Here is a 20,028-nt window from a genome sequence, read left to right as displayed (position 1 = left end):
AAAAAGCAGTACAAACCTCCTAAAATTCTAAAATTTTAACGTATTCAAGCTTGTACTTTCCTTCACTTGCACAAGAAAAGTTAAAATCTTCATGTTGGTACGAAATTTTCTGAAATTGCAAAAGTTATAAACCCAAAATTACTCTCTGTATTGTTTTGTATTATGTGTTCTAGGTTTTACTAAGAAATTATTTTTTTTTTTCAGGATGGCATTACGGCCCTACATATTGCTGTTTCCATGGTCAAAGAAGATGCCATTCGTCTGCTGCTGAGTCGCAAAGCTGACGTTTCTGTAGCTTATGGGGTAAGATAAAAAATATTGCGTCCATATTTCATTAAAGGCTTTTTTTTTTCCTCTTAAAAAACTGAAACAGTTGAATTTAGGAGAAAAATACCTAAATGATACGCGATCACTATGCTTTGAAAAAGTTATCATTCGCTCTTCATTTATGTCACATTATGAGAGAGTGTTCTATCTTGGGACACTGTTAATTTCTAAGAATCTATTTTTATCCGCCATGTTTTTGTAATCTCTAATACTAACCTTCACCATTAAATGGGGACATAGTTACAATCAGCATCAAATGAGTAAAATTGACGAGTTTGCGAGGGAAGGAAAATTTCATAACTCCAAAGTAAATATTTTCTTCGTTTTTATTTCGTTTTCTGTCTTTGTATTTGTAAAACTAATCAACTGAATTTTATTTTGTTATAAAGGAGAAGTACTTTAAATATTTTGCTTATGAGAAAGTAATGATAGCGCATCTATATTGACAATTATTTTCGTTTTTCTTAAACCACGTGGTGATCGTACCTTGGGAGAGTCAAACATATTGCACCTTAGGGCACGTTCCAAGGTATAACATATTCATGGTTCTTAATAATTAATATATGTTTAGGATTATGGAGCAATGTTATAATCTTATGTAGCCTTTTAAACACATTTAATGTTAGATAATAATTCCTAATTCATTATTCATAATTCATTATTAATTATTCATGATTTAATTCACTACCATGAGAAAAATATTTTTTTATTTGTTTTTTGGTGCAAAATTGGTTCAAGTATATGGTTGTTTCCTGAATCATGAAGACTTTCCCATAGTACAACAGGATGTGTCCCAAGGTACAATATGATGTTGTACCTTGGGACAGCTTAGAACTTTTACAAAAAACGGCTGCCAATATTTTATTTTCAAACTGTATGAATTTTAAAATATATATTGCATAGAAATATGTTGGGGTATTTTAATGTGGCTTTTAGATTGTAAATTTGATTCAATTAACTGTCGTTAAAAATTAAAAATTGAAAAGTGTCCCAAGTTACTACACTCTCCCCTACATCAGCGGTTATCAACATTTTTTTTCCGTTACGTTTCCTTTAGAACAGTACTGCAAAATAAGGCTTATATCGACTATATGGCAGCAGATCATCGCTGTTACGTCTCTCCAAGTTTAATGACTTTATCGGCTGGACCTTAGAAGACTGCATAACTGTGACTTGATCAGTTAAGTCACAACTTCAGTTTACAAAGCAGATGGTAGGGTTCAAAAGTGGTGCAGACCAGCGAAACCACGAATCAAAGTTGTCAACAGGGCATTGCAAAAGCTGGTGTTAGCTCCATAATGGTATGGGCTGGTTTTGCAGTTTATATACTGGGACCTCTGATCCAACTGCATAGATCACATACTGAAAGTAGTTCTGACAGCTATTTTAAGTTCCCTTACGGCTAGTCACGGACTTCTTCTACCAAAACAATAATGGAATTTTTATGGATGTCAAAACGTCATGTGGCCACAACTGTTAGCAAATGGCATGAAGAACATTCTGGACTTCCAGCAGATGTTCTGGCCACTACACGTAGATCGCTCGAAAAGACTCTTTTCGATAACTATAGGACATAATATAGAGGTCATTTGGGCATAAAATCCTGTACCTACAACGTTTTTGAAATTTTGGACGTCTATAGTGTCATTCATACATGTCTTATTTTTGCTCGTTTTTGTTTTTTAAGAGTTTGGCTTAATACTAGGAACTTCAGTATTCGCAAGGTGCTTTAAAAATACTAAAATTATGCTACTTGCTGTCCCAAGCACTATTTTATTTTCTTTAGAATTGTTTAATTCCAAGTTTTTTATAAACAAATATAAATAGATGACTAGACAGAGAAATAGATTGAGGTTTCTACGGATATGAAAACATAGGTAAGAGATATAGATGGAAAGAATATGTGTATATATTCTTGCATCGCTTATTGCTTCACACACGCAGAGAACCAGTCAAGAGGATCTATTGAGCAATAAAAATTTCACTACAGTCATTAACAGCAAATTTTAGTATTTGAAAAAGGGTGAAAAGCAAAATTTTCAAGAAGAGGATAACTAACAGTCTTTATCGTCCATCGCTTCAATATATTATATCCATCCCAGAGAATAAATTTCTCAGACATGGTTAATATTTCAAAGATATTCTTACTTCTGTTGTAATCGTCTTGATATTTTTTTAGGTATTTATGCAGAAAACTGGAAGCAATAAAAATTCGGTAAATAAAAGCGGCCATAGCTGATATTTCTTACTGCCCAAATAATACCTTTCTATTTTTAGTTTAAAAATAGAGAGAGAAAACAGACTGATGGTGCGACAGTTACTTTTCCCTTTTATCAGTCTCTAGTGTCACGCAATTCAGAGTAGCACTATGAAAATTAGTTTTCAAGCAAATGATGAAAATGTACTTTTAGATTTCCCACCGTACGCTAATTAAAATTCAGAAACAAATGAATGGAAATGTACACTATGTGAATCTTGTAAATATACATTTTGTTTCAATTTTCCAATCTCAAACGTGTAGTAAAAATTTAAAAGCAAATTAAACGTTGCTTAAAATGTACGTTTTTAAACACTATATAAAGGGAAGGAATGTGCTGAAACAGTCGATTACACACAGAAAGCACCAGTAAAGAAAGTCTTTTGAGTAATAAATTTATTTACAGTCATAAACAGCACTTTGTTGTATTTGAAAAAAGCTGAAATGCAAACTTGTCAAGCAGCGGATGGATAAATAACTAATCCAGGAGTTAGGATTAATTGGTACTACAAATGACAAAATTTGGAACATTTCTAATTATTATTTTTTTAATTTTTATTAATGTCATCATTATTAGTATTTTTTAATATTCAGGTGAAATGTTTAGGACAAAGAGGTTGTTTTCTTGATTTGTAGCTTTTGAAAACTCAAAAAATTAAGGTGCTAACATTTGTTCAGTGAGATAATTATTAACCCTCTGACTTCTTATTCCACGATTTTCACTGGCAACGTAAAAGGATCAAGATTTACTCATTCCGTAATTCCCGAACGCACGAACGTTTTACGTATTTTTAAAGCCATATTCCGTTATTACATTGTTTAAATGCCAGTAAAGGATTTTCGGAAGTATTTACATTGGCAGCTGGTTATTTTAAGAGCCCCATAACTCCTAGTTTCATCAAGAATTTGCTAGTATAGAAATCAAACTTTTATTGATCAAGCGTTACTTGCTTGAAACACATCTGTATTAAGGTAATATGAAGTAGCAGACTCAATAAAACTCTAAAACGTGTCATCAAGACGTAGAACTATAACTAATATCACGACAAAACGCTTGCCTTCTTCAATAACTTTATGCAAAAGAGTGGGGGGTGGGGGAGTGTTCAATTCAGAAGTAAATTGGATTAAAACCGATCTAAATTATAAGTTCAGTGTCAAAATTTTGTGACAGAAAGAATACAAAAACATGAGTTTTACACGATGAATCCAGTTTTGTTCGGTTGTTTGCGTGAAACATGGTAGAATTTATGAATCATGAAACATCATGCTCAATCATGTTTCAAACATTGCATTTAAGCGTAGAATCACGATCACAATCCATGCATAATTCCTATTAAAGCATATGGCGCTATTTCATAAAAAACTAAAGTTATATATATTCTGAGCTCACTTCAAGATGAAATGTTTTTATATTATGAAGTAAATTGAATTAAAAATGATCTAAATTAAAAGTTCAATGCCAAAATATTGTGACATAAAGAACACAAAAACATGAGTTTCAAATGATGAATCCAGTTTTGTTCGGTTGCTTGCGTGAAACATGGTACAATTTATGAAACATGAAACATCATGCTCAATCATGCTTTGAAACATCGCATTAAAGCGTAGAAATATAACTGGAATCACGACCACAATCCATGCATAATTCTTTTTAAAGAATATGGCGCTATTTCCTAAAAACTAAAGTTATATATTCTGAGCTCACTTCAAGATGAAAAGTTTCGTCTCTTATTTATTAATGCAACTGCAAAATTATGCGTGTGTACACTGAAAGGTTAATAAATAATTTACTTTCTCCGTAAATATTGCGCATTATTTTTGCAAGGGATTGAAACCAACTCCGTGACTTTTATGCGAGCAAATTATCTTAGTTTTTCTGATTTTTTTTACTTGCTGCTCACGTGACCGAGTTAATTGGGGAAAAAATGTCTTTCTAAGGAAATTGCGATATCATTTTTATGATCTTCAATTTTGCATGTGGTGGACACTGAACACCGAGCTTGTCACGACGCATTTTAAGTATTCAGCGGTCAGAGTCACAGCTGGTGATCTACTTTTTGTTCTCACACTAGAACAAAAGCTCTTAATAGAATTCTTCGCAGCTTAAGATTTAAATGTCCTATTTAACAAAGAAATACTGGATGAAACGTTAAAGAGAATATGAGGGATTTATTTCTACTTTCACTTTAAGTCTGAGGTGGAAAAATATTCACATTGCGTTGAATTCTATTGTTGAAAAGCCTCTAATTAATTTTAAGTTCAAGTCAAGTTAGAAAAACGTTTCTAACCCCTTCTAATAATGTCCTATTTAACAAAGAAATACTGGATGAAACGTTAAAGAGAATATGAGGGATTTATTTCTGCTTTCACTTTTAGTCCGAGGTGGAAAAATATTTACATTGCGTTGAATTCTATTGTTGAAAAGTCTCTAGTTCGTTTTAAGTTCAAGCCAAGTTAGAATAACGTGCACGCTGAAAATTTCACAAGGCACATGCATTAGTCTTACCCAATTTTCATTTGAAAACCTTCGGTGTGATACTTTCATACATTTAGCAGTAAGTTACCGCCCTCTAGCCAGGGTGAAAGCAGAACTACATGCAATATACACTAGACGTTAAATCCCGGTTATCACAAATTTGCCATTTCAACTGCGCTTGCGCACAGACTTAGCTTTTTGGGCTTTCTGTTTTAAAATTTCGTGTTGCTTGTTTATATTTAGGCTGAGCTAGAGTCCCAACAAATTAATGAATGCGGTTAGAATATTTTCACAGCGATTTCGTAATACATTATATGAAACTACGGATATGAATAACTGATAATCTTTACAATGTAAAGAGTAAAATGACACTTCAATATTTATTGGTTTGGAAATATTTATTTTACATAAACGTAAAACACGTTGTGCATTTCAAAGATAATTGGAATATGAGTACAGATATCCGTCTTTTGCGGATATTTTACGTTAGGCGTAAACATCTTAGTTTTATACATTTTCATTTAGGTTGAGGCTTTGTATTAGAAGTGATGCTGCAATTCTAGTACGCTTTTGTGAGGATAAAAATTTGGCCCTGAAACGGGCTTTTGTTTGATATAAAACTCCGAATATATTAATAATTAAGACAAAAAACTCAATATTTACCAAGGCCTAATAACTAAATCAGAGAAAGCTTTGTGATTTCTAATTTTTATCTGTTGCCGTCTCATATTTATTAACAAATTTAAAATGTTTGTGATTTAATTTTAGCAAGATTTTTGAAATCATCTAAGTCCGCGCGCAAGCGCAGTTGAAATGGCAAATTTGTGATAACCGGGATTTTAACGACGAGTGCAATATACCGACGACGGCCCAGTTTATCACATCCAGAGACTACAGTTTCGCCTATGACTTCTGACTCACGCTGGTGAGATAAATTTCTATATCTACCAGTTTGTTGACAAACGGCAGTTTCTGGGTGTGATAACCGGGCTGTCGGTGTATTTAATATAACTTCATATAGCCATTATTCTAATCCGGATTGCTGTTTGAAAAGTTGGTATTTTGTATCTATCAAAACGTCCTTATACGCGAATTCGGAAATTTTGAAAATAAATTTCGCAACATAACCTGCTATTTACATAGATCAGGTTCAAAAAGTAAAAATTCAAATGCATATCACCTAAAATTGCAGCATTTCTCGGCATTGGAATGCCTGCTTCATCATTTGCGTATCTTTTGGATTAGACCATTTTATGTAGTGGTGAGTTCCAGCGGTAACGGAAGGACAATTTGAACAAAAAAATCGATGTATTTCCGTCTGTGAGCATTTCAAAATATATTTTTTTTTTTCAATGATGCATAGACTTTTATACACATCATAGTAAGTTGCTAAAAAATCCAAAGTCAGGAATTTTTTGCCAGTAACTTTTCTTTTAAATGAAATTTAAAAAGCGGTAACGGAAGGACATTTTTGCTACAGGATTTTCACGCAATCATATTCTCCCCAAAAGTTCAGCCAAACTATAAAAGGGAAAATTCTTCAAAAATTAGAGCACATACGGGAGTGTTCAATCATTACAATTTCACCTCTAGTTTTAAAAAATAATTGTTTTAAGCACATATATTATGTATTTGTTAAGGGTAACGGAAGGACAGTAACGGAAGTACAAAAAGTCGAAAGCAATTTAACTAGGTAAATTTCAACTTACAAACATTTATTCAGCTATACAGCAGTCTGAAACAGTGACATCTAATACCTGAGCCATCTGTAACCAATTCTGAATTCTTAAAATGCTCAAAAATATTATCAGAATTCATAGAACATTTATCTTCTTTGTTAGGGAATACAAAGGTCATTCCCACATTATTATGCATACGTAAACAAGATATTTTTACTCCTTCATCTTCTATACGAAGTACCTGTCCAACATTGCACTTTGTAAATTTCTTTCCCTTCCATTGAACTAACAAAACCTGTCCAAATGTTATGAATCCTTTCACATATTCTCATTGTTTGGTGCTTTTGATTCAGCTGTATCTTCTTTTTAATATTATTTATAACTGTCAGTCTGTTGACTCTCAGTCTGAACTAAAATCTCCTTCGATTTGTTGAAATACTGACTTTATTCAATAACATAACTTGTTACAGGGTACAATTAGTGCATATTTTGTGTACCAGAATAAGAATGGATATTACTGCATCTTTTTGAAAATTGATCTTTGAATTCACTGATCTCATCGCAGTATGTTTAACAGTTGAACTAATGCTCTCAACAATGCTTTCCTGTGACTTGTGTTAAAAAATCTAGAAACAAGTTCAATATTGTACTGTTCCAATATAAATATCAAGTTTGTAAGCAATTGTTTCTGCTTAAATTAGTTTTGTCATATCACAAATATGTCATACCAAAATGATTTTCACATGCTTAGGAACTTTTAAGTAGTTTTTCTGATTTTTATCACATACAAAAAAAAAATGGAATATCACAAAACATTTTTTAAAAAATTTTAATACACATTTTTTTTTTAATTAAAGCACACATATTTTTTGTACAAATACTACTTATATATGTTTTAAATGTGACTACTAACTTTAAACAATAGTTTGGTTTCTACTAGCATTCTAAAATTTTACCCCGTACTAGCTTATGGATAAATGTCCTTCCGTTACCGTATTTTCTTGTCCTTTCGTTACTATTAAAAAACATGTAAATTAAGTTTATATTAAAATTCTAACTGAGCCTCCTTGACAAGGAGCATAATTCTGCTTTGCATAAAAAACATTAGTTTCTATATCCAATATGAAAAATTATCATATAAGCTTTGTGCTACAATATGATTAAAGTGAAAAACAATGTAAATAAAGCACAAATATTGGAGAAGATACAGCATATAGCTATTTCAAGGCTACAATGGAGCCTCTTCATCGATGCAGAAAGCTCACCAGCACAACCAAAAGTTGCGAGAGAACTGATGAAGAGGCTCCATTGTAGCCTTGAAATAGCTATATGCTGTATCTTCTCCAATATTTGTGCTTTATTTACGTTGTTTTTCACTTTAATCTATACCCAATAGTTTCTTGGTGAACTAACTTAGGTGTTGTATTTTTGTAACAAAAGGACATCAAACTGTCACCTTAGTAATGGACCTATTTCATGGTAGAAAAAAAATAAATTTTAAATTACTTACCGAAAGGTTTAACTAGACATTCAAAAGATAAAAGTTAACCTAAATATTATATGCTGATAACAAGTATAGTGAATGTACTGTACGTAACAAAAAAGAAATTTTTTGATTTGTAAAAATACAGAGAAAACTTGATTTTACACTTGATTCCATGAAAGTCATCAAACTATTAGGAAAAAAACGGGTTAGGATTCAAGAAATTCATTCATTTCTGAAGAGAATGGTATATGGCTAGTGATAGAATATTAATTTTTAAAATTCAAGTGTCATGTCCCCTTTTTTTACCTGGAATTCACCTAGTGGAAATCCGGTAAATCTTTTTAATTTCTCTCTGATTGTATAATCCTGAAAAACCGTCCACTTTCTTCTTACGAAATATGATTTACACTAAGGACGCAGATAATAAGTCAGTCAGGAATAACGTACCCTACAAAGTAACATAAATAAATGTTTCGGGAAAGAAATTTCTTTATACTCAACTGTACATCAATTTAAAACCCCAAATGGTTACAAGAAATTGGCTCAATTTGCTGATTAAGAATGAGGCTGTTTGATTTTACCATATGAGGCAGTGAGAAGCAAAGGGATGTAAGTGGCAAAATTAAAAATTTGGAGACAACCAGTACACATAGTAGGTGAACCTCTCCTCTGTCTTGTGGCAAGAGATGGTACTAGTAGCAGTGGTAGTTGCTGCTATGCAGCATGATTTCGGAAAAAAATCAATAAAAGTCTACGTTGGATGTTTTAAACGCGTTTTACTCAAAACTTGAAAATGTCCACTTACACCCCTTTGCTTCTCACTGCCTCATATGTAGTCTGACAAATTAGTACCTTTTTTGGTTCATCATACCACCGAAACTTTTACAGTTCACCTTCTCCTATTTATTCGTATGCAATATATTCCAAAAACAGTGCTTGTACTCACTCAGTATTTCTGTTAAGAACCGTTCCTAAAACTCATACAGAGTGGACTATCTTATCTGCGAAATCATCTCGATGGAGCATCAATTCACTGCGACAAAATATTTGGCAGAAACTGAGATACTTTAAGATGATGAAATAACTGAAATTATTCACAGTGATTCGTAGATCGTTTTTTTAGGGGGGAGGGTGGGGGAGGAAATAGTTCATCTATGTTTTTCCCACGAAATAATACATTGTTATTTTTTGTCTAAAATTTGCAATCGAGTATTGGTGAAATCGAACATCAATTCAACTCCAAAACATTATATCATTTTCAATGCAAAACGTATGTATTCAAAAATACAGTTACTCTTAAAGTCTAATGAAACCTCGCTCCAGACCTCTTGAGCTAAACTTATTCAGCAGATGTTCTCCCCAAAAATTTCATGATCAAAAATTCAAAATTAATTATGATAATATTTTCATGAGCATACCATCATTAGCACTACAATCTCTGAAGTTATACAACTTGATAATGCATTCGGTAGCCAAATCATAAAGGAACTTTAATTTGTCTTTCCTAATTTTTCAAAAGGCCAGCTTTGCTTTCAACTTGCATATGAGGCAGTGAGAAGCAAAGGGATGTAAGTGGCAAAATGAATAATTTGGAGATAACCAGTACTCATGGTAAGTGAACCTCTCCTGTGTCTTGGAGCAAGAGATGGTACTAGTAGCCCTAGTAGTTGCTGCTATACAGGATGATTTAGAAAAAAAATCAACGAAAGCCTACCTAGGATGTTATCTGTAAACGCGTTTTACTCAAAACTTGAAAATGTCCACTTACATCAATTTACTTCTCCCTACCTCATATATGCTATCGGTGTTTCAGAAAACGTAACATGCTCATTAACAGAAAAATTGAATATGTTTTGAATGACTGACACAGATAACTAATGGATCTGTGTCATTGTAAATGATGGTGCTAAAATAATTCAATTAAGAAAATGGTGTTTCCAACGCAATACGATTGTTGAAATGGTTATTGCTTTTGATTTTCTTAATGGGTGAGAGTAGAATACTTTTGCTTTTTTTTCCCGTCTTCTTCATAAAAAAGAGACATAGTACATGTCAATCGACCCCAAGCCTCATGTCCCAACTACCTAAACATTAATTAAAACAACGATATAAATATAGTTCCAGTGTTAGTAGGCTAGGTTAGATCTTTGAAATCAAAAGCTATCCCAGTATGGATCTCGGACCTCGATATCATCTGAATACTTAAGCATGTCATACAGTATCAACAACTAAAGATGACCTTTTCCTGGTCACATGATTTCTAGAAATGAGGCGTTAATTGGACGTTCCATCTCGCAACTATGCGATTTCTTTCCCTGTGGTCCAAGGTGTACGCCAGAAAACCATAAAAACGTTTAAACTGAAAACTGAAATTCAACACATTATTGGCGCAATCGTTATAACTGACTTGGGCAATACCTTCGGAAGTTTGCTAAAAATCGTCAGGGATTACTGGAGTGGCTGCAATGACAGTTCGGCTAAACTAGTTTAGTTTAAACTGCCTCTTCATCCCTAGCTCAGAAATGATTTAAAAATGCTTAATTAAATAATTTTTACTGTATTTGTTTTAAAATTAAATGCAGCTGATTTGATGGACCACATGTCACACTGTACTTAGATGACCTAGCAAATTTTAGAAAGTAAGTGATGTTTCCGTGCTTATAATCCAAGTGCTTTTAATCTAAAATAAAACATAAAAATTACAACTCAAAAGTTCGATCTCACTCATCTAGTTTCTTAGCATTGCTATGTGTTATTCTAACATACACGTGCGCACACTCGTACGCAGCAGACACAAAGCCCTATATATATATATATATATATATATATATATATATATATATATATATATATATATATATATATATATATATATATATATATATATATATAATTCCATTTAGCACTGCAATACCACCATAAAATTTAAAAAATAAAAACTTGCAACTGGATTTGCGATTTATAATCGTTATCAGCTTAGGATCGAGTGGGGTAAAGTAGTCTTAGCTGAAATAAAAATTCATATCGTTGAAATAAAAGGAGGAATGGGGATAACATTTTTATTCTAGATTTTGACAAGTAGGAATTTAAATTTTGAATTCAAAATTTTAGTCATAGCAATACTTTATTTAGTGAAAAAAAAAATCGTTTTGTTTTCTCAGGAATTTTTTTTTTTTTAAATCTGGACACCTCTTTTAACTTCTCGGTAAAATTCTGTCTATGAAAATTTCAATCAGATTGGCTTAGCAGCGAGTTTCCCACACTTTTCAAGAACTCGTCTGCATTCACAGCTGAGCTGGAATTATTTTATGCGATATTTAAGTGGTAACAGGTTTGGCTTAACTGTAACCTTCATTTATCGTAACTTATCAGACTTATATGTTAAATATTAATTTTACTATACATTTACTGTTTTAAGGTAAACCGGATTAAATACAACTCAGCTTAAATAAAATATAAGGATTGACTAAAATATAAAGAATGACTTCAAAGCCAAAGGGTTAAACCAAAGGGTTTTGAAGTCATATTGAAAACTTTGGTGGATAGGGGAGTGTTCGCCCCCCCCCTCTCTCTTCTCTGCTTACGCAATCCCATTCCTCTCTAAGCTCTTGAATGCATTACATATATATTTATAGGTATGAATGTATCTGTGTAAATCACTTTGCAAAGTACAATGTCGAAAATGTAATTCTAACGGTTTCAAATGCTATATTTTGGTAATTTTATGTTTAAATTTAGTTTAAAAACATGTAGGCTATGTAACGCAAACATCATTTCCGTATCTAATATAAAACTTAAGATCATCAAGAGACCTACTGACCTAATTTTTCTTTACCACTTATCATTTTCAATCAACTTTCCCTGTCAAAGGCAGAAGAACATCAAAACTTTCACCCAAAATCAATAATAGGAACATCTCTGGCAGATGAGTGCACGAAACAAATTCAGAGTCTCAGGCGACCACAAATCATACTTGGTTTTATTTTTGGTATAACTTGTGTGCTTATTCGACCAACGTTTCAAACCGGAAACGGAAGGTCCAGTAGCAACTTGAGATAGAGGGAACTCCGCATTTACGACGCTTTTAAAAAAGAAAAACAGTTTGACGAACCCTGTGTTGCGTGCATATTAAGCGTCCTGTCGTAAAGGCTGGTCATAAGCAATATTATTGCAAGTGACCAAGGAAGGCCTAAAGCACTCCGTTTATCTTCTCTTACACGGTGCAGACAGTTGTTGGTACTAGCGTGCTGGAAGTAGCGATGGCACAAAAGCACGTTCAGTGAATGTCATGGGCGGAATTTTAACGCGATATTTATGGAAATTGGGTCCAATAAATTAGGGCATTAAAATTTTGCCTGATGCTTGTTTGTGTCTCTTTCTGCCTCACCTATAGATACTGAAGCACTAGCTAGATGAAGGATACGGATTAAGTTTCTTCACTGAGTTGTATATTACTTTCTGCAAGAGGGGATATTTTGTTACTCATAAAATGGAGTTAAAGAAAAGGTGGGGTGGTAATATCTGGTAAGTTTTAATGAAAACGGAAATCTATAACATAACTGGTGAAGGATTTTAAATGGAAATGGGAAGATTTACACAGAATTGTACACTTACTCTGTGTTGTATACTATTAACTCCTGCCATTACAGTAAGGTATATTTTACTCCAGTATAGGGTATATTTTCATAGTCATAAAACAGAATGGAAGGAAAAGTGGGCGTGATATCTAGTAACTTTTAGTCAAAGCGGAAATTCTTAACATAGTATGGCGAGGACTTAAAAAATATGAGGTTTAAGTTAAAATACGAGGTCTTATGCGGAATTTTATATCGATTTGTAAAGATTTTATAGCATTAAATAACCTAAGATATTCATATTATTTTTAATTTTGCTCATAATAAAGCCTTGAGATGTGATCGAAGTGATGAAAAGATGTCAAAAACGATGATTATACAAAATCCTTTCGTAAATACAACCAAAACTTATATTAGAAGAAAGATAACGAGGAACGTGATAAGTAATCCGCAATTATATGTACAATCGGAGGGTTGAAGTCATGACATTTAAAAGTAAGATAAACAAGATTGTTTTTACGGTATTTTTTACGCATGAATGTATGATTTCTGCAGCGAAAACATTTATTCATCGTCTTAATTAGTCATTATATTTTTAATGAAATATACAGTGCGTCTCATAAATATAAAGACACATATCTTTTTGAAATGACATTTTATTCATTCAGCATATGAAATAATATTTAATACTTCACGTTATGAAAAATGAAATGAATCTCTAATCGGAGTTTAAACAAAAATAAAGTAATTTTAACTCGAATAAGAAAAATAATTTCAAATTTTGCTGTCTAATTTATGCAGTGCCACCCCGAACGTAAGGAGGAGGAAAAATTCTCTGTTTTTCAAATGAAACTCCAAATTTTGCCGAATGCTAAACTATTAACATGCACACATACCTACACACAACGATTATTAAAAAAAAAGCAATATCGAAATATCGCCTCCAATTTGTCGAATCGTTAGAAAAAAATTGCCAAATAGGGACTGTTTCGGGAGGTCACACGGACCTCCTGTGCGCTCCAGTCGGTCCACATATAAACAACCTTTACACTGCTAGAGACCATAAACAAATTTGGAGACTGCTGATTGGCTACCACGTGAAAACGTGATCCAACTTTGGTAAAGCAATTTTTGCAGGCTCTAATTATTGCTTTATTTCAAAACAAGACATGTCTTCTAGACTTTATTCAAAAGGAGGGGCGAATTAAAAACATTCAAATGTGAATCCAGAACTTCTGAGGAAATTTGTTTTCAATACATTGGATGGGGGGGAAACATGGCCCACACATTTGAGTCGGCTGGCCAATCAGGAATCCCCAAAAGTATTACAAGGTCATTAGCTGAGTAAAGGTTATTTATATACAATCGCCCGATTGCATATAAATAACCTTTTAAAAAAAACTTGATTTACATACGCTATAACTAACACAGATTTCGCACAAACTCACGTAACTTATGCTCTCGCACGAAAAGTTTCCCAATTGAGCAAATTTGTTTGACTTGTTTCACGACAAAGGTGCAACGCAACATTGAACGTTCTAAAGACGGGATAATACGCGAATTCAAAACTAATTCCTTACTAGCTTATCAAATGTGAAAAAAGTGGAAAAAGCAGAGCTGCAATAAAGAAATTTTTATTAAAAACTTAACTTAAAATTTAAGAAAACGGTCTGGGAGACTGAGAAAGCCTAATGAAACATTCTATAGCAGAATCATTTGACTTGTTTCGTCATAAAAATGTCAATGTGACAAGTTTTTCAACTAGTTAAAAGGACCGAGTCAATATAGCAAAAGCAAAAATATTGTATGCAAGTCCATACCCTAAAATTACTTTCCTGAAAGAGAACACTAAAAATGATGGGCACTCGGTGCTACAGATTATTAACATTGAATTGAAAAATTGACGCAAGTCATATATTCAGTCATATACACTGCTCGACATTGAATGCAACACCAAAGAAGGAGTGTTCAGAAATTTATGCAAATTTTAGAGTAGACGTACATCACTCAGTTATGTAAATGATGTGAAAAGCGCAGCTCTCCGATAGACGTGAAGTAAGATATAACTTGCAGAATGGGCAATATTCGTGTCGTTATTTCTGAATGGAGAATTATCGAAGAAATTTTGTTTTCGTCTTGGAGGATACGTGTAACACGAGATAATGCTAGGCCGCCGTCAACAAAGGCACTTCCAGCATATAGACGATTTTACGAGGGGTATGGTAATCGGACTGAGAAGGGGAGGTTGATTCGTAAGTCAAATCGCAGCTGATACCCACATGGATGAAAGCACGGTGCATCGGCTGTGCCGAAGATAGTTGGAACAACGAAATGTGGCAAGATTGAGGGGTGCAAGGGCAGCCAGAGGAACGCGTGGATCGATGCATCCACCGACAAGCTGTAGCAGACCCACAAGTCACTTGTTCCTCGCTTCTGCAGCAGGTGCAAGATACCCTGAATGTTCCCGTGTCAACCAGAACCATTTCCCGTCGTTTGGTCGCACGTGGTCTGCAATCACGGCGTCCGCTAAGAAGACTGCCATTGACCCCACAACATAGACAGCAACGTTTAGTATGGTGCCGGACTAGAGCGACGTGAATGACAGAATGGCGAAATGTCGTGTTCTCAGATGAATCCCGCTTCTGTTTATCCAGTGATAGTCGCCGCATACGCGTGTGGCGTCGACGTGGAGACAGATCTAATCCGGCAGTAACTGTGGAACGTCCCACCGCACGACAACGTGGCATAATGGTTTGGGGCGCAATTGCGTACGATTCCATATCACATCTGGTTCGTGGCACTATGACGCATACTTGGATAATGCACTGCAGCCGGTGGCAATCCCTTACCTTCAAGGACTACCTAATGCAATTTTTCAGCAGGATAACGCCCGACCACACAGTGCTCGCACTGCCAACATGCTCTCCAAGGCACACAGATGCTTCCATGGCCACCATACTCTCCTGACCTGTCACCAATCGAACATGTGTGGGATGTGATTGGACGCCGTTTGCAGACTCTGTCCCTGCCTCGTTCGGAAGACGAACTGTGGCAAATGGTTGAAAGGGAATGGAGAGCCATCCCTCTGGACACCATCCGCACCCTTATTGACTCGATGCCTAGACGTGTTTCTTCATGTATCGCTGTCGGCGGTGGTCCTACATCCTACTGAGCCCAGGCTGTTCTCACTTTGTATTCTGCCTATCATTTTGAAATTAAGATCATTTATTATTCCTTGCTGTCTCTGTCTTTTTTCCAAATTTCAATACTTTCTGACCACTCCTTCTTTGTGTTGCATTTTCAATGAAGGAAGGAAAATGAACTAATTAATAAATGAATACGCAAGTGATTTCATAAAAGACTGAATTAATAAATAAAATAAACTGTTTCACTTTGCCCCGCATGCACTTAACTGTACAAAGAATTTAAAATACAAATAAGCTTAGTATTAAGCAACACTGCAGTGAATATTAGTAGGTCTAAACTTACAGGGCTGGTAAAAAAAATTGCATCACCCTCGCATTTTCACAACAATGGGATGTGTATGAAGTTTCGGTAGACCGATTAACGATGAATGTATGTGAAATTCTGCAAAACTTATGAAATAAACGTTTAACAGCAGGAATCCGATAATTGTTTACTTTATTTATGGAAATACATGGCCAAAACTGCAACAAGTACAATGTGAAGTGCATCCACGTTGCTAAGTGGACGACGAAAAAGTAAGTAGAGGTTTTAATTGCAACACTCTTTCTGTTCAAAAATAAACAAAAGTAACATGGAAATGTTTGAACATCATTAAATATAACCTAATATTTTGTTGGTCTGCCTCTAGCTTTAATGACAGCATGATATCTACGGGACATTGAACGGATGAGTGATTGAATGTATTCTTTACTGCGTTCATAGTGCCAGACACGAATTATTGATTCCCAGAGTTTTGCAAGTGATGTTGGTTTATGTTTCATCACTTCTACATCCATTCTATTCCAACAATTTTCAATCGGATTTAGATCGAGGCTGTTTCTAGCTAAGGCAAACTGCTGACTCCATGCTCATTTTTCCATTTCTGAACCTGTGAGTTTAGAGAAAAAAATTACTTAACCCCATGTAAATTTAAGTCTAATAGCAGGATAAAGGTTTTAAATTGTTACTTACCAGTTTTGCCCAATGGTACAAAGCTGAATCATCCTGGAAAATGACGTTTGGAAGTGAAGTAAAGTGATCCCGGATAGTAGGAAGCAATTACTCCTCCAAAATGCCAATATACACCTGAGCGTTTACTGTTCCTTGCACAAAGTGAAGCTCACCAACTCCTTGATCAGAAATACATCCCCAAATCATCTGGAATACGGATGCTTGACTGCGTGTTGAATGCAGTCAGGATGATTATTCCTCTCCTTTGCGGTGTCTATGTGCTGTCCGTCGGACCCATGCAGATTGAATTTGGACTCGTCCGAAAACACAACTGATTTCCATTGATCGACATTCCACCCTTAGTGAGCTTTTGCCCAGTCTAGACGCTGTTTCCTCATTTTTTTTTTTTTTTTGGTCAACAATGGCTTCTTTCGTGGTAGACGTGCCACCAACCCGCACAACACAGTCGTTTTCGTACAGTAGACGTGAAAGCGTGAACACCCGATTCTTTGTCCAATGCAACGGCAACTCTCTTCCTTTGTGGTGTTAGTTGTTTCGACATACTGCAACTCATAAGTCCAGATCGTAAATGAATGCGTTGAAAGTTCAACTGTTTTTTTTTTACAGTTAGAAGGATGATACAATCTTACGCAATAGCTTGCGTCATGTACCGATGCCAATTCGTGTTATATGATACAAGAACCGTTAAATATTTCATAATTACTTATAAATGCTAAAAATTTTAGGATTTCGCGGTTGAAGCAATTTTTTTTACAACCACTGTATATTTTAAATGTTAATAACAAGAACTTTATCATTAAAAAGTAGCGAAAATAATTTTTGACTTACAACAAAATATTACAATATGAGTATTAATTTTTGAAAATTGCTTGTATTATCAAATTTAATGATTTCCAGAGGTATTTTTTTCTTGACTGGAATAGGCTACGTGTGTTACTACATAATTAAAATATATCTTGATAGATGGCGCTAAAAGCAGCATAAATATTTCACGATTTCACTTTGCCCCATACTAGTAAAGAAAATGTGTCGTAAAAGAGAATTTACTCAACTTCTCTCAGCAGCTTCAAGTTAATTAAACGACTAATACCATTCTCAGCATATTCATCATGTGGAATGTTTTCATTTTGCTAAGACTCATGCAGTAGAATAAAATACAAGATTAAGATCAGTACTTTTAAATCGTAACAGCGGTTTTGAAAAGTGAGGGAAAAGTTCTCGCCATGGGGATTTACTTAATGAAATTCTAACAATTGCTTCTGCCCTCCAAATGGAAATAATTTTGTTTTGCTGTCAACAGATTAAATGAATCGGCACCGTTAGCCAGAATTCGTTAGCACACTTCCTACTATCTAAAAGCATCATTGAATAAATATTCCCCTTGAGGATTTGACGTCCATGTTTTCTAGAAACTGTTATTGTTTTTAAACCTCATTCATCTCTTTTAACCATACAAAAGTTTTCCACGCTGCCATGTTTTACATTGGGTTTTGGATGCTCACTGTTTGCGTTTTTTTCCCCCGATTTCGTTATTTCTGTTTTAAACTGAAAAAGGAGGTTCTCATATACATGTTATGGTTTTCTGATGTTTACTGGTGTGAGTTAATGGTTCCAATACGGTATTTAGAACTTTTGATGCATCTGTGAGTTTCGATGCATGTGTTTGGCACTCTTGGCTTCCTTAAGAGGTTTTCCACCTCCAACTCAGTCACTCCTATGACGGGTTGATGAGTGCTAATAAGCACGAAACTGCAGTCCTCGGCTGGAGTTGACTGAGCTGGCAGTGTATTTCATGTATTTCATGTCTTAGCCCTGGCTATAGGGTGGTTACTTACTGAATCTATGAATATGCTCCTTGCGGTTCTACCGCTTGTTTTGAATTTATACGTTATTTTATATTCTGATGGTACAGTTCAAACTCCAGTTTCTAGTTTTAAAATTCGTGATTTATTGTTAAGAGAACGATGCATTATTGCTACAACGTTGTTATATTTATAGATGTTAACATTATAGCTATAGTAGGGGAATGTGGGGCAAAGGGAAATGGTGAAATGTTTACTCAGCTTTTAGTGCTACCTATCTGGTAATGTTTTAACTGCATAGAAACACATTTGTATCATTTCAGTCAGAAAAAGTTACCTCTGAAGATCAAAGCATATGATAATACAAGAAATTTTCAAAAATTGATACTCATATTGTAATATTTTATGGTAAATAAAAAAATTATTTTTACTATGATAAAATGATAAGGTTCTTGCTTTTAACATCTACTAATATTTGGTGCAGTATTTATTTATTGGTTTTGAGCTTTTTCTTATTGAAACCTTTTGTACAATTGTTCAAGTTTATTAATTAATTCATCTTTATTCCTTCATTTAATAATTTACTTATTTATTCACTCATTCACTAACTTTCTTATTCGTTCGCTATTTTATTCACTCATTTATATTTTTTCATATGCAAAATAATTTATTCATTTATTCATTCGATTCGCTTATTTGTATCTTTATCTATTCATCTATTGAAGTGATGTCACCAGTGCTTTGTTTAATTATACTTGCAAGAAACTACTAGTAGAACAAAACCTGCGATTCATCTCAATACCATATTGTCATATATCAGTCAAGGGAATGTTTAAATATTTAAAAGGTTTGGATCAAACCTCCCACATGTTTGACTTGATATTTTCATCCAACTCTGTCGTAGAACTAAACGTGCGTTTGGATGTGCATCTTAAATAGAATCATTACAGAATGGCACCTTGTTTTTAGTTGAAAATGCACACTGCTAAACCACTTTTTTTTTCTCCTTTTTTTCAGCCAAAAGGACAACTTCCTATTCATATTTTGTGTTCAAAAGGGAGAGGTTCAGCTTCTGCGACTTTGAGTATTCTACTTAGAAGTGGCGGAAAAGACATGAGGTTAGCTAAGGATAAAGTAAGTAAGCAAGAAGTTTCTGTCAATATCCAATTCATGTGCTGTTTGATACATTGATATTATGCTACTGATGTCAGTTTAACTAAAATAGACTTAAATTTTTACTTATAGGTGATTTACTGTCACGTGTGGGAC

At 34.1% G+C, this 20,028-nt stretch overlaps 1 protein-coding gene across 1 annotated transcript in view; it reads left to right on the top strand.

The window, feature by feature from the left end:
• The window catches only part of LOC129231537 (ankyrin-3-like), an 86,703-nt gene that overhangs the window by 12,670 nt on the left and 54,005 nt on the right, over nt 1-20,028 (top strand). Inside the window, exons 2-3 of the mRNA XM_054865878.1 lie at nt 205-303; nt 19,777-19,893. Of these exons, the coding sequence (XP_054721853.1) occupies nt 205-303; nt 19,777-19,893 (216 nt within the window). The remainder of the gene's footprint in view (nt 1-204; nt 304-19,776; nt 19,894-20,028) is intronic.

The sequence above is a fragment of the Uloborus diversus genome, chromosome 10, assembly GCF_026930045.1.
Source record: "Uloborus diversus isolate 005 chromosome 10, Udiv.v.3.1, whole genome shotgun sequence".
NCBI lineage: Eukaryota > Metazoa > Arthropoda > Arachnida > Araneae > Uloboridae > Uloborus > Uloborus diversus.
The sequence above is the reverse complement of the archived record's forward strand: the minus strand, read 5'-3'. Positions and strand labels throughout refer to the sequence as shown.